At 40.3% G+C, this 15,877-nt stretch overlaps 2 protein-coding genes across 5 annotated transcripts in view; one reads left to right on the forward strand and one right to left on the reverse strand.

The window, feature by feature from the left end:
* Positions 1-429: 429 nt before the first annotated feature.
* Positions 430-6,013, reverse strand: LOC135500295 (polypeptide N-acetylgalactosaminyltransferase 11-like). The gene is made up of 12 exons (XM_064791660.1): positions 5,924-6,013; positions 4,961-5,408; positions 4,566-4,647; positions 4,139-4,305; positions 3,835-3,959; positions 3,462-3,706; positions 3,253-3,370; positions 2,952-3,104; positions 2,529-2,741; positions 2,275-2,379; positions 1,875-2,015; positions 430-1,575 (listed from the first exon to the last, which is right to left on the reverse strand). Exons 2-12 carry the CDS (start codon positions 5,325-5,327, stop codon positions 1,438-1,440), a joined length of 1,854 nt encoding a protein of 617 aa, XP_064647730.1. The 5' UTR covers positions 5,328-5,408; positions 5,924-6,013; the 3' UTR covers positions 430-1,437.
* A 241-nt stretch (positions 6,014-6,254) lies between these two features.
* The window catches only part of LOC135500296 (5'-AMP-activated protein kinase subunit gamma-2-like), a 67,720-nt gene continuing 58,097 nt past the window's right edge, over positions 6,255-15,877 (forward strand). The window contains exons 1-2 of one of the 4 annotated variants that reach the window (XM_064791669.1): positions 6,255-6,378; positions 6,677-6,733. In XM_064791669.1, the coding sequence (XP_064647739.1) occupies positions 6,680-6,733 (54 nt within the window). In that variant the 5' untranslated portion in view covers positions 6,255-6,378; positions 6,677-6,679. Of the gene's footprint in view, positions 6,379-6,676; positions 6,734-11,536; positions 11,557-12,928; positions 13,037-15,877 lie in introns of those variants that run through there. The other 3 variants (XM_064791670.1, XM_064791674.1, XM_064791672.1) reach the window with 3 other exon arrangements.

Genomic DNA, 15,877 nt, shown 5'->3' on the forward strand with positions numbered 1-15,877 from the left:
TAGTTTGCCAGGTCTTATCGATGTCAGTCATGGTAAAAGGATGTACCACAGACATTATACTATGTTTTTGTGTGTTTTCATGTACATTCTGCTTCAGTTGGGTTCCTTTTGGGAGCAGCCTGATGGCTGTGCCCGGATGTGAAATGTCACAACCAGCCCGAAGACAATAATGTACAGTGGAACCTTCGCAAGTGGAGGCCTCTGTAGGCTCGATACCCTTTCTGTAGAAATCAAGAGGCACAGGAACTATGCTACAATTGGCCATTTGAGGCCAGTCGGAAGTGCTGAATGGTACTGGAAGAGCCTTGAACCCATTACCTTCTGATCAGAGGTCACATGTTTCCACTGTTCCATTTTTCAGGACAGTGTCAAATGTTTCCTTATCCATATGCAACTCGGAGAAAGAAAACTCAAAGCATCTTTCCTATTTTCACAATAAAAATACTTTATTGCTATACATCATCAACAAATGCATCATTCATATAAAATAAAATATACATAACTACATCTTCATACTACATCAGATCTGAATTCACTAATTTTTTAAACGGAAATTAACCCCACAATCGAGTGATCTAATTGGCTCAGAATTCAGGGATGCAGAATTCGGCACTTATTATTGGACAAACCACTGGAATCGAGCCCACTATTTGCTCAATTGTATTTAAAATAGCAACCGCTCAGTTTCTCACAGCAAGGTTATCTTAATTCTGGAACATATTGGCTTCTTTCACAGAACTCATAACAAATACATATACATTGACAGAAGGCACACACACGTACATTTTAAATTTTAAACTATTCATTACATTAAAACTTCCATAACAAAATGATGTTATCTTATATTACTGCTGTTACATCATCAAAAATATTTAACAAACAGTAACAATTGTGACAAGACTACATTTTTTTCAAAATCTGGTTCCCGAGTCCTTCATACTACCCATCACTATCAATTATGGAGAATTCTGTTGCCCGTGAGATGGGTATGATATTCAACAAGCTAAAAGCTGATGAATTTATCAATGATAGCAAATTGATTAATACTATGGTCCATTTGTAATGTAAGTGTATTGTCTGCCGCATGTGGGGCTCTGGAGCATGAACGACTGGCTGAATTTCTTTGACGTTTAACAAACCAAATGATGAAAATGTGTCAAAAAGTGGAAGACTATAGACCGGATGGTACCCTCATGAAAACTATGCACCAATGAGTTCCGACAAAACAGCAATTACCATCAAAACAAAATCATGAAAGCCAACACAATTCAAAAGGACTTGGACTATAATATAATTCCATTATTTAATATCTTAAAAAACAGCTTTGCTTAGGCAGTGAAATACAAGGACGTTTTTTGCAAAGATACATGATGACTCCTCGAGACTGTAACAAAAGATATGAAAGTGACATCGCCTTTTGATCCTTTGATGTCGGCTCTAGAAGTGGAACCCTGGCACCTGATCAATCTGTATCAACGCGTCATTCCGATCACACGCCCTCATCTCAATATACGCACCATCTTTTAGTTTCGTAGCCGCAACACACATGCCGAGGAACGGGTTAAATAACATCATCTGAAAATATCAAACAAATCTAGGTTAGAAATTACTGAGTAGAAAGTTAAGCCAAGTTAAGACGAAACGACAACCACTAAAGGAATCATGTCTGGTGAGATCCTTTCAATAGTTATGCTTGCGTTGTGGTGTCCATTGCTGGTTCTGTTAGGTCATCCTGCATGATGTCATTTACATTATCTACAGGGATTTATTAAAAGTTCACTTCCTCAGTGATGCCCGATTCTAGTGGCACGCAACAATCCTGAATTCAAAAGCGCCAACGGAGAAGAGAAGGATGCACGAAATATATAGCTTACGCCTTTCCAATTCCACTCCTGTGGTCCCCGTTTGCCGTAACATTTCATGATCCTAATGAACGGGTTCTCCACCTTTCCGTCTGCATCCAAGCACAGCATCTTACCGAGGACCAGACTATGATCCTCAGTCTCAAACCAAGTCTGAAAAAGCGACATATAGGACAGGTAAGATCTGAGAATTACTTCTTACATCACTAATAGAACCACATAGAATTCGCAGCATTTCTCCAACAGGACAAGCTCCTCATGTGGGGTAAGTGGTGCAGACTCATTTTCTTACACGTTCGAAATTCTTTGAGATACACGCTAAGCAGTCAGTACGTTTTTGGTAACAAAGTCGGCTGTCCTAGAGAGCTCCAGAGCGGTGAATGAATCTATCAGAACCTGGTGAGTGACCTACCTGTCCTCGTTCATTCTCGTCACAAGGCTTTAGAATAAGCAAGGCACGTTTACTGTAGTACGTTTCTGATGACTGGATACATAGGTCAGTGTTGTGCACTCTAAGCTGAAATAATGAATAATTAGATTTTGCAAGGCAAGTTTACTGAATTATGAAGATACAGCACTGACATTAGTCTTACGAGTTCTAAGCATATCCAAATTCTTGTAAACACAGAGCAACTTGGAAAACAGAAAAAGCACTTCTGAACTTACCAATAAAGGTCTTTTATAAACAGGTTTGTAAAATTTTTGTTTCTTTCCCGTAGCTTGAATGTTTTGGGCACTCGGTAGGGTTTGTTGTGGATAGATGTTGTTCAAATACCACTCAAATGATTGACATTTTAGCTTCTTGCGCAGCTCAACACGCTCAGTAATATTGCCGCCTTGGAACTGTCGGGCACTCGGGCGAGTCTGGTAGAAATATTTCTAAAAAGGAAAAGGTTCTGAGTTACTTTTTCCTTTCTCATGAACTGTTCAAAAATTTTGGCCAGTAATCCGTTACAGTAATTACTACAGGTGACTATAGCTGGTTCCAAGCCAAGGAACAAGCCTTAAAGGGGTACGCCATTTGTAATGACTGGTAATCCAGGAAAATAGAAGTGCAGTAGATCAGTTATTACACATAAACTAACTTACAATATAATCATCCATCCAGACTTTAGCCAGACGTATTGAATTTTTCATCATACTGTTCTGACCCGCAGGATCCCCATACGGCCGCACCTTCCTAAAGATATGACCAACTCGGCTACATGGAATGATTTCTAATCGACCACCACACATCCAAATCTGAAAAAAACATTCTTATCTCCGTTCAAATATTTCTTTAAAATTGAGCAAATCTGTCAGTGTCTCTACATGGTTTCATTCATTAGCAATATCATCTGTCGAGCTATGCAATGCAGCAATAGGATTTCGGAAGCGACTAGGCCCTTACCCTAAAAGATAATTCTAGATTCTCTGCACCCCAGGTGTCCATTCCCTTATCATATTCTCCTAGCTCCATGAAGTAAGTTCTATCCATAGCAAACAAACCACCAGCCATGGTGGGGCTCCTGCAAAAGAGAAGGACATTCAGATGGTCATCACACTAGGCCACCTCTCAAAAAAGGATGGTACCAAAGGGAGGTGATTGTTTGTACTTACGCAATAGGATTAGCTATATTTGAGTATGGCTTCAACATCTCTTGGGGCACTTGGTCCCATCTGTAATGTAACCCCCAGGTGAACCCTCCACGCACCAGAGGTGATGCCTCGTACCGGAACGAGTCCATATTGATGATGTCGATGATCGGAACGACCACGTTGCGTCGGTCCTCCTTGATTCTACCCAGAAGCGGTTCTAACCATTCCTGGTTTACCTCGCAGTGGCTGTCCAGAAAGACGATGACCTAGAAGAAGAATAAAGAGTTCAGATGCACAAACAGCAAAAGACTAGTAACTCTTTCCTAAATCAAAGATCACACACTGTCAAAGATGTGTGTGCCTGGCCATTATGGCTGAGGGATTGGAAGCTCACCTCCCCAGTAGCATGTTCTGCCCCAAGGCTCCTTGCCCTGATTAGCCCTTCTCTCTTCTTTGTCCTGATGATGCTGATCTTCGGATAACTTCTGATATAAGACTCCAACCTGTCTCTAGTATCATCTGAAAAATGATATAACATCTGTTGAGGCAGTTAAAAAAATGGCCCAGGCAAATAGATCTTTTGAAAGGAATGGCGCCAGCAGAAAGAAGAAGAAATCACAAGCTATATATGGAAAGCTTTCTGCAATTTCCACTCTTTGCTTTTACTTTTGGAAAACCCTAGCCATCATCTTGCCTACCTTCAGAACTATAATCATCCACAAGTATAATCTCCTTGATGAGGTTTTCTGGTGACCTTGCCAAGACAGTGTGGAATGTCCTCAGTAGCGCCGAGTAGGCCTCATTATAAAAGCAAATGATAACACTCGCGCGAGGAAGATTTTCTGGATAGTTTCGAGTTTTGCATCTGAAGATAAAGGTAGAGTGATATCAAAGAGGTTGTGCAGTGACGTCATTTGGACATCCATTTTGGACGTCAATCTGTGTCCTTGACCCTGTTGACATTTCCAACAAAGTGTGCCTTGTGTGGATGACGACTTGCTTGACATGACCACCTGATTTTGAACCTAGCACTCAAGCCACTAGCTGATCTCTCAAATGGACGGGAAAGGACATAAGTTTAACTTTTACTTTTGACTTTGAGCTTCAACATGCCCCAATACTTACAATTTATTTCTGACATCTGGAATAGTTCTCGTGAAGCTCAATCGGTTACTTATCAGAGCATTGAAAGCGTACTTTCGATATCCTAAAATGAATAATTATGATATAAATTACCGAGAAACAAATGCAGCAAGTGAGATATTTAGTCTACCACTCTACTCTGAGCAAACTCATCAACATTTAGATTGGCAAAGATACCCACAAATGACATCTTTGACAAATATGTGTACATTTATGTACCAAACGTACAGATCTTGTCCTTGGGAATCTGCAAATGACTCCACCTGTATGTAAATGTGCTCCCTGTAAATCTGCCACGGCAAACAACATCTCGTCCTCTGAATGAAATAACTCTGTAAAGAACAACCACCAACGGCTGAAATTTAGCGAAACTCTACCTTTGTCACGAATCATCTGATCCTCCGGAGATCGCACTTTCCCCAATTCAACAAGATCTACAGTCTCTATTGCATCCTTCCGAGCACCATTTTTCATGAAGCCATGCCGATCTTCACCTTCACGAGATTTATCAAATCTCAAAATCTCATTGTCCTGTCTGTCAATGTCTTGCACAACATTTGCAACTCCATCATAGTCTTTCACAACTTTTCTAGGTTTTAATCTTGCCCTGGGTATTTCATTACTAGATCTCAAGCGGTCTTGTTCCGTGCGATTCAAATGACTATACAAGCCCATTGTGATGAGCCATGTGAAGATCATAAAACCTATTCCAAAAGTGAAACACCTGAAAAACTTGCGCCTCATTTTCACTTCTTGAACAACTCCTTAATGTTTTGTTCAGGATTTTGAAATCATGGTTTTCGTCAGCCAGTGAAGCCACTCAAACTGAAAATGAAATAGAAGATTCTGAAGGATGAGTCTGATTGGCGATGTCCGGCCGTCCATCCAACTGGTAGGCCTATGATGTTATCAAGACTGAGTCATGCACCAGACATGCAGAGAACTAAACCCGTGGCGGCCATAGGTAGGCAGCCTCGCTGTGAACGGCACATCTACACAGGTCAAACCCAATGGGTCATAAGGGCGAAGGACGAAGGTCAGATGAAGATGAGGGGTGAAGTCTGAGGTCAGTGAGGAGGCCGAGGTTGGTGGGGCGTGCGTGGTGGGCATGTGCATGGTGTATCTTACGCGCTAGCGTCACAATCAATCGTTCTCAAGCAAAAACGTATCAGTAAAAGACGTCCAATCAAGAATGACAAACGAGGATAAGCAACTTGACTTTTTGGCGTCTTTTGACTTTGTCGATTCCGCCTTTTTGGCATTTGATTATAGGCGCACTAGCCTTTGCACACTGCAGATGGTTTATAACTCTTCTACTTCTTCAATCTTGAATCTCTTACATAATCTTGGGAACGCCTCCAAGTCCAAATGAATCAGAGTTGCAGTGGGACTATTGTACACAAAACATGTACAAAATCTGGAAAATGTACACGAATCAGTTTTTTAAATCCTTTTATCGCTTAAGGCAAAGCAAATCTAGGCTTTTAAGTAGGTCAAGTTAAATTACATCAATACAGGATATAGTTCCAAGTTGATCGATATTTTACATGGTTAGGAAAAATGTTTTTCTGTTTTCTACCGAAATCTATTTCCATTTGAGTCTTTTTAATAGATTTTGTTAAAGGTCCATGTCTTTGTTTTTGTGGTAGGCGACACTAGATTGACCTAATTCTGGATTCGCGGTCTAGTTCGAGATAAAGGATCTCACAAAATCACCATAGTTCACTTTTTCTCACACAGAAACATTGATATATTTGTGTCATGATATAGCTGAAGTATTACTCCATTCGTAAAAGTACAATCTAGTATTGCTTTCGTCTGCATTGCGAAGAAAACAGTGGGAAATTCTGTTGTTTACATTCCACGTTTTTCACATGTGGGATTAACCCCTTGTGGGTGTGTCCAGGGAAATTCTATTGTTTACATTCCACGTTTTTCACGTGTGGGATTAACCCCTTGTGGGCGTGTCCAGGGAAATTCTTTTGTGTACATTCCACGTTTTTCACATGTGGGATTAACCCCTTGTAGGCGTGTCCAGTGTTTTGACAGATTTCAACCAGTTCTCTCACCCCTGTTTGTTTTTCATTTTGTAGAAGATGTGGAACAGCAAGGTGCCTGATGATACAACCTTGGAGAATGATACTTCTAAGGTGAGTTTTTAGATTTTTACTCTGAACGCAGGAGTGACACACCCCTTTTTAATTTCTACACCGTTTGTATTTACTGGTGGCTCAAGTAAATAGATACAGTTATGATATGTAGTGATACTCAATTCTGACGCAGTCCAGAAATGCCTGAATCAGAAAAAAGGACTTTAGCAGTGCCCTCTACAGGCTGTGCCCTCAACTACTCTCGGAAATTCTTTAACTTTTCCGAAACTTCTTTCATCGTAGACTGACATCAATCAAAATAAAGCTGGGAAGTCCTTGGCGCATTGGGATTTTTCCACTTCAAAACAATTTTTTAAGAAGTCCAATTTACAGTTAATACCATTCCACTTCCAGAGTGAGAGGCCCTGGAAAATTTATGTTGGGTTTAGGGACCAGGAATTTCAGGATTTTTCTATCAACCATAGGCTTTTCACCGAAAAAGATTTCAGGCAAATCTGAGACTGTCAAATATCACCACATATATACCATTGTGAGCTTTCGAAAATGCAGCATATTCTTTATAGTTAAGAAAAAAGTATAGGGTCCTGCCCTACTCGGCATTCATCGTACCACTTTATTTGTACACTGCTGTCAAAACGTTTAGGCTTGCAATGAAAATAACGATTGGCCAGATACGCTAACAGCTGTTGGCCAAAATCAATCGATAAGTCTTGGACCTATTATCAATATCAGTATTCATAATGATGAAATATGTAGGTGGAGGGGGGGGGTGCAATGATTCAAATAAGTAAGTTGAACTGCAAGTATTTTTATTGTTATTTACTTTCTGTGACACTCGAATGTAAGAAACAAGTCTATTTTTCGTTTGCCTCTGCCACATACATGACATCTTTTTGTATTCATTTTTGGATCCTGGTCAACCTTTTCCATGATAGACATGCAGACAACAGCCGATTCTGAGATATTTGGCCCAGGTATGCCTTTCAGGATTGGTCATAAAGTTTGTTCTCTTTAAATGAGTGTCAGGTAAAGCCGCCTCCAGCCATTGTGTATCCAGTTAAACATGATACGTTTAAAATGATATGATAAGATCAGGTATTGACTGGACTTGTGACAGCCTACATTTTTAGGCCTATGTATGGTGTTGTTTGCCCCTGAGGTAGAATCTCGAGTGGCTTGAAGTGGAGACAATTTTGTTCAGCGATTGTCACCATGGTCCTTGAAATCTTGGTGCAAAATGGTTGATCATGGTGTTTGGTACCAGGTTCTGTCGATCGTTTCAATATCAGTTATCTTGTCCTGCTGCCAAACAGCTGTTATTATCGGTTGTGAGGAGCGAGGTGTCTTTTTGTAGACAAGTCACGAAAACGGGCCAGCTCACTCAGACAGACCCTGAACATGTCTGCCAAGTCACTCCATCAAGAAGGAGACATTCATATTGCTATCACTGATTTCAGTTTGCTGAGCACTTTGGTCAAAGCCAGTTGTTGGGAGACGGCAATTGATCAAATAGGGTTCTTTCATAACATATTCAGGTTGCCTTGGTAGCCTAAGGAATCTTAGTGGCGTTGCGCATTCTGATCAGTTTGAACATCATGGAAACTCTTATGGTGATGCGAGCGTGGCCACATCTGCCTCAGAGGTTGATGAATTATGCTCTCTCTCTCTCTTGTAGTGGAAATATTTAAAAAAAGGAGTGGTCAGATCAATTCCCTTCCTTGTATCTTACTACTAGCTAGTGTATAGTACAAAAGTGTCAGGAGGGCTGTTTGGGCCTTCTCCCATTGGCATCCTGACCCTCGGACTACCTAACTTTAAACCGATCTGGAGTAGATCGGTTTTGTTAATTTGGAATGTTCTTGCTACCTCTTGAGATCCACAGATGCTGGCAATGGAACGAAGCCAAAATCATCGAAATAACTATTTGAATTGTAAGATAACTCCACCAGGATGGGGGTCATGTATCAGTTTTCCATTGTGTAAACTCGGTGGGTGCTGGAAAAGCTGGCAGGGAATCTCGATGGTGGGGGTCACTATGCCAAATGATTCACCTTCATTTGTGGTTTTTATCACTTGCAGACAATACAAAAACTGACTGATGTAAAATTGGTACCTGGTTAGATGCCTACTACATGAATTCCCAGGGTGATATTGGTTTTGTTGTATTTTGATAAATGGATATCTCCATTTTAAATAGGACATTGTGTTACTGAGATGAGATGTACTTTTGGCTGTGCAGGTCACATATTCATTAGGACACTGCATTTGCGGAGAGACCCGTGTCCTCCGAATCAAAAGAACCAAGGCCAATCTATGATCCCCAAAATAAACTCCTGTTTGAATATTCTATTCAACAAGATGGTGCAGTAACCCAAAAATAGTCCCCTCCAGGGTATTGCACAAAACATAAAAGTCACGCTGGGCTGACTATGCTCTCAGATTGGATATCTGTAGTAAACTTATTTCTCAATCAAGGACAGGGCTCTCTTGCAGCCTTGCAATATGTTACTAAGTCTTAATAAGTGACGGATTGAACCAAAGAATACCACTGAAATAACCTCGTCAAACTGCTGCACTCCGGCACATAACCTTCAACATATCATTCTCTGAGCCTGAAGAGCGCTACTTACTTGAAGCAAAGACTGCTTCCAGTCTTCCTCAGCCTCAGTTGGTTTTACCACTCAATTTACTTGTTATTGCCCCATAAGACTCAATCCGTAACTAAAACCTCGCAACAGTGTGTGTGAAGAAGGAAATTGCCAACTTAAATTCCATGTATGTGAACAAAACGCACAATCCGAAGTTGCCCAATTCAGACAAAATTGTCAAATTTGGTCCTTGTAGTGTGTAAAAATGTCCTCATTTCTTGACATTTTTGTTCTTTCACATTTTCATTTCAATGACGACCATGGCCCAGTTTCAGTAGGCCTACATTCACAAATGAATGCTGCAGTAATCATGAATTGGGTACTTTTATAATACTTTTCAATAACACTGTATTGCCGCGCTACCTTCATGATTAGCTCAATAGTAATGCAACCTTGTGTTAATAACATAGTAAAAATATGCGGGTACTTTAATTTTTGGTTCTTTCCAGAGAAGCACAGTATAAATATTCATGTGTAGATGGATCATATACTATAAACACCAAGTTTCAACAAATGTTTATGATTTACAACTGCAGGCGATAAATCTTGGTCATAAAATATGTAATTTAGCAGATGTTTAAGAGAGAATCAATACTTATCAATGACTTATATCATTGACCTTGGTAATGTTGAACTTGTCTAGTTTGATGGAATTTTTATAGATGGCAGCACCAATTCATGCCGTTTCTCCCAGTGAAGGTCCAGTGACTGGCTTCATCTTTCCTTGGGAATGAATCCTCCAGGCAAGAGGTACATCTAAAAACATTCCTGAGAACTCAGCTTCAGTTTTGCTCAGGCATGTTTATTTGACCCGTCAGCTTAACAGTCCTTCACCTCAGTTAACCTGCTTTGACTCATGGCTACCAGGTCAATTGCCAAGGCTGCAGCACAGATGACAGGATGTAAACAACAAACATGTCCGAGCTATTTACCACGGACTGAACTGTGCCTAGGTATAAATCAACATTTATTATAATAAGATGCAAATGTGCATCCAGAGGCAGATTCAGGTGGGCGAGGGGTAAGGTAATTTTGTTTAGGGCCCGTATTTCTCTGAATCTTGGGTCCTCCCTTGAGTCAACTTTGATGAATCCCTGTAGATAGCGCAGTGAGGTATGTACCTTTTAAAGGCCCGTGCGATGCAACGTTTTTGTTGAAATCAGACCCGTTGCTAGCTTTTTGGTCATGGGGGGGGCAAAACACCTCTTTTGTTTTTCTGCAAAAATCTTCATGAAAAACATGTTTTTTTGCGACAGCTCTTACAACTGTATGAAATATCAATATTTTCCAACAAAAACAGATCCCTTGCTTATCCCAGGGTGGCGCCGACCAGAAAATAAGGTATTGAAAAACAAAAACAAGTCGACCTTGCCAACGACTCCCCCCCCCCCGTTCAGTCACATGTACTATTTGCTATTGCCGTTCTAACAATTGTGAACACCCTATTCCCATTCATAAAATCAATAGCTTTCATTCTTGTACAGGATATAAGGAAGAAAAGAACAGCACGGGTTCTGCGTGAACTTGTTATTGTTTACATCCTGGTCTTTCATGTTGTCGTCTGCTGTTGTAGAACACGTGTTTTTAGAACACATATTGAACCTTTTTTCGCTTTGAAAATTGGATTAGGATTAGGAGGATTTATAACTCTTTTGGAGGACTTAAATACGCTTCTTTTATCAAGAGGATTAACAAGTTTAGTATTGCATTTGAAAGTTGTATTATCCGAGTCCGTACCATACTCTATTTCGGATGGAACTTCTGAAATTCTATGAAGTTACTGTCTGTATCTATCTAAGTTGTCATGGAAACCAGTAGCAAGAGTCTCGGATGGAATTCTAAAAACTTGCCGTCTGTATCTATTTAAGTCGCCATGGAAACCTGTAGCAAGAATTGGGATTAACACACAAGCAGGGGTGAAGCTAATCGACAGAATTGTATTTCCTGGAAACTGAATTGACAGCTTGCCAGTCGGTCTTTGTTGTCTGCTTGGCAGAAGAAAACGTTTTCCTTAAGAAGTGTCAGTTTTGGAACTAAGTTTGCCATTTTGAATGTGAATTTCTTACTGGACAAACTTTGACAAGTTGGGGTCACAGCTGACAGTTTGCATTCTGACTCCAAGTAGTGAGGAATTAAGATTTATTCTTCCTGGTCACTAAGAATTTCGGAGTTGTGCATCCAGACTGTTATCATCAGTGATATTCATAGTTTATGGTAAGAATTGCTTTGTACTCTTTCTTCACAAAATGTTGTTAATTTTGGTGCGTTGTTACACACTGGCGTAAAGATTCCTGGTTTGATCCCCAATGTTGGCGTGAGACTCTGGGCAGGTCAAACTTGCCTTACTCCACTCAGGTGTAAATCGGTACTGATCAGATATGCTAAGATTAAAGTGCTGGTTGAGGATCATCTGAGGTCTATTAAAAGGTTTCAGGATAGGATTAGTGTTACATTGGACGTAACCTATATCATATTGATATCAGACTATAAACCCAAAACTTTAACATAAGCAAGAAATAGTGTATCCTAAAGAGCACATTGTCCCCAGGTATTCATTTTGCTTCACCCTGTAGCAATATAATGGCTATGACAAACCAGCTTTGGAAAACAAAAGCACTGCAGACGCCACTCTGCATCATTCGGTCATATAAATTGATGATGCATGCGCAGATTTCCTGCTTCAGGAGAAAAAAACGCATGCTGCAAAACAAGTGGTGACTCACGCCATGTGGTATAGAATCGCTGCCTGCATGCGTGTTACTCATGCTGCATGCTCCCCACGTAAACATGGCAATTTGCATGTTAAGTTTGACCGTAGCCTGAAGTATTTTCAGTTCCTTATTTTCCCACTTGTGGCAGCACTTGTCTTATTTTGACCAGGTTTACTCATGTTTCAACACTGGTGCCTGAATCTCAAATGGTGAGGAAAGAAAAAATGACAGCAATTGTATGCAAATATCCATGCTTCCTTGTTGTCGACAAAAATGCATAAAGACAGTTGGTGATGATAATGATGTCGATGAGAAAATGAATGACTATGGGTGATATGAATAAAGGCTAGCAAATGCTTTACTTCAATTTTGTACAGAAAGGCCAAGTGTAAATGTACATGTACATGGAGTTTTAGATAAAAGCATATACTACTCTTTACTCATATCACCCTATGTGTAGTACACCTTTATAAGCCAGTCTTAACTTTAAGACGTACCCAAGAAAAATTATTGAACGTTGCTGCGTTGAATCATCAAGGGACAGATATTCTCTAATGAGCCGTGCTATTTCAGCTAATTACATGAGCATGTCACTTTCCAGTAAAATCAATACTATGTTCTTTAGGTGATTATTCTCTCTGCTTAAGATACGGCTCACTGCAAAATGATCAAAACCTTGGATGCGTCTCAATCCAGGGTCCACATCTCCAATAAAAGCTACAAGTGTGTGCCATGTCGTAAATTTAACTACTGCTCTGCAATCGAGCAGTGATTCCAGGTTTTAGACACACCCACCATCACATGACCATAATATTGACATAAACGCATACTGAGTGCAGTTGAGTTAATGCTCCACTCACGTGTGCTTACCTGGATATATATAAAAGCCTATAACGTCAAGTCGTTCACAATGGATTAAGCCGTAATATTAGGCCTGGTGTGATTCATTTTGTGGCCAGATGGCCCAAGAGGCCAAAAAATCGGTAAGTCAGTTAAAATTCCTTTTGCTATGATGTTTAATTTGCGAGATTTCGTGTTCAGTTACCCAGTTGCAAAAGTATTTTGTTCCAGGGTTGTTTTTTCGTTCCAAAGAATTGCGTTCTTGTTACAGTTCTTGCAGTTTGAAACTTGAATAGTTGTGCTTGTGATTTAGCTGTAATGCATATACCTTTACACATGTAACAATAGCTTGCATTTGACCTGGAGCTGAGAACGGGCCTGTAGGCTTTAAGTCCTGCTGTGACACCACATCTCCTCTCTAAAGTCAAAGTCATGATTCTTTTTAAGTTGCAAGTTATTTTTGGCAGTCGAGAGGGCCAGCTTTTTGTCTTCTCTCTAGGGGTAGTGAGAGTTGTGTATCTATCAAAAGGCCTGCTGTCAACTATGATTGCATATTCTTTTTTGACACTATTTAGCTAGCTATTTTGATGAGTCTGTTACAGACAGGCCTATGGGTAAGATGGGCCTTCTGTGTAGGAGTCCCTCAACTGGCTAACTAGTGTCAGCACAGTATATACATTGTTGACGCCACCCAGAAGGTTGACGATCTATTACCCGTATGTTACAGATTCGATAGTCCTAGTTTTGTACAGGCGTCCCTCAACTAGTTAAGTGTATAACAGTTCACCAAAGAAGTGCAAACTATTGGATTTTTTCCCATTATTTATTGATCCACTGGTTGGAGCTTGGCCACTTGCCATTGGAAATGGTCTTAAAATACACTGCAGTGATCCTACCAAGTGTCAAACCCACAACCCCTTGGGTCAAACCCAGAAAACCTCCTGATCTGAGCCCGGAATTCTTTATTCTTCTCCAATGGTTTCCATCCCGACAGTCCAATATCTCTCCCAGAGCTACCCGCGGCATATCAAACAGTCTCAATAATTCATCCCTGCACCATCAGGCAATCGATTTGCCAGTTAATATGACCTTTTCGTGGTTTGGAGTTGGAATACAGATGAGTGATTGTGACCATCACAGCTCTGTGGTATTCACATGCTGATAATCCGGGGCTTTCATCCCTACAGCTAGCAACTCCTTGCCACTTTGACTAAAATCTGCTTGGAAATATATTTCTAGCTATGGCCCAGGCTTAGTCCAGTTGTGGTACTGGTGAATTTTGGCCGGGGAAAAGTTCTGATAGGTGTGATTTAGTCCGCAATCTCTACCTATATCAATATCAGTATTTCCGAGCACTTAATCTTTGCTGGATATCTCCTTTGATATGTTGATCATGCAGCTGATGACACAATGTTGACACTATTAGTATTGGCTAAAAGCTGTTTAATCCAGAATTTATGACCTGTCATGGACTGAGTCTACATCATTTGCTAATTGGCTCCGATCAGTTCTCTCTTTGCTGGATGGACAAAAAATGGCGTGAATTTTCAATCATAATTTAGCATGGAAATTTAACAAAATTGGAAATTGCATTTTGGAATTTGGGATGGGGCATTTTTTGATGAGAAGGACAGTGTTCTGTTTTAAAACATGAGTTTGAGCAGATGTTTTTACACTGCCCTAGATTCTATGAATTCAGAGCTCTTGACAAAAACAAGCAGGCCTATATTCAGTTGACATGGTTCCGTGTTAATTCGTTATTGTTATTTTCCTGTCATTGTATCACGAGCCTTGTGTCAACCTCTAAGTGGATTTGTAAGGCACAGTTTCCACTCATGAAAAAAAGGTTCATGACATTTGATTGTGTGAAATGAGACTGATCAAACAAATATGACATGCCGTCAATATCCTGACAAAAAAGGACGCACAGGGATTGGTTGAGAGATCTTGAGTATGGCGGGCATGACCACTCATCTCATTTGCAATCTGCCATTTAGTAAGATAGCCTGGAACTCATCTAAGTCACAATGATGAGCAGTGTAGCCATCTGCTTCAATAATAGACATATTTCCGCATTAAATGTGGAGTGTGAATTGGCCATTTGTCAACAAAGACTGTCCTACTTAAGAATCGGATGTTTTCATCTTGTGGTCTTGTAGTTATATATGTATCATGACCTGGATTGAATAAGTGCTGGCTTGTCAACCAGTTGGCATTGTGCCATTTCCGGATACATTGGAACCTCCCTAAGTCAGCACATCTCTCTAATAAGGACACTGCAATTGGTACTGAATTGGTTGTTTATATTGTACTTGGCCAACTCTCGATTAAGGACAGTATTATTCAGTCCCTAGGGTGTCCTTAATAGAGAGGTTCTACCGGCCCCCTTTCTCTTGCAGTTGCCAAAATATCTAGATATCGCAAGGTTTTCAGAGAGCTTGATCAATAAAAATAATTTATTGATACTTAGGTAAAACCTTGATGAGTAGGCCGCCCCAGACCATCCCCCTTGGAATCAGGTGAATCCATTAAAAGCATGTAGTCTTGAACAACCTACTTCCACTAAATTACCTGTCTTATCATAATTGATGTCGAGCCAAATGTGTAAATAAAGTACTGATTTATCGGGAAGTCTTGTGGGCAGTCGCTTGGTTGATTTGTCTTCTGGGCGATTAGTCTTGATTGGTCTCGCGGGATCAGTAGATTGGTCTCGCGTGATCAATAGAAACGATGCATTGACCTGTTTGATAACTCCAGTCGTTGGAAGTAGGTGAATCCACGAAGTCGTGACCTTGACCTAATTTCACTAATACAGTTTCTGACCAGATTTGAATTTGTGCCGAATGGGTTGAATGAAACTGATGTATCGGGAGGCCTGAATCGTCATGCATGGACAAAATCAGCACTGACTTTTCTGACAAGTCCCATCCATTGCATGTAGGTCAAATCTTTAAAGTTAATCACTCGTAAAAAGAAACTATTGA

The sequence above is a fragment of the Lineus longissimus genome, chromosome 16 (genome assembly GCF_910592395.1).
Source record: "Lineus longissimus chromosome 16, tnLinLong1.2, whole genome shotgun sequence".
Lineage (NCBI taxonomy): Eukaryota > Metazoa > Nemertea > Pilidiophora > Heteronemertea > Lineidae > Lineus > Lineus longissimus.

Excerpts from the sequence above, each read along its gene's own strand:
- LOC135500295 (XM_064791660.1), bottom strand. The coding sequence starts at position 5,327 with ATGAGGCGCAAGTTTTTCAGGTGTTTCACTTTTGGAATAGGTTTTATG. Across the intron at positions 4,648-4,960 it reads TCAGATGATTCGTGACAAAG|GATATCGAAAGTACGCTTTC; the intron begins GTAGAGTTTCGC and ends TATTCATTTTAG. Across the intron at positions 3,105-3,252 it reads ATCTAGAATTATCTTTTAGG|ATTTGGATGTGTGGTGGTCG; the intron begins GTAAGGGCCTAG and ends TGTTTTTTTCAG.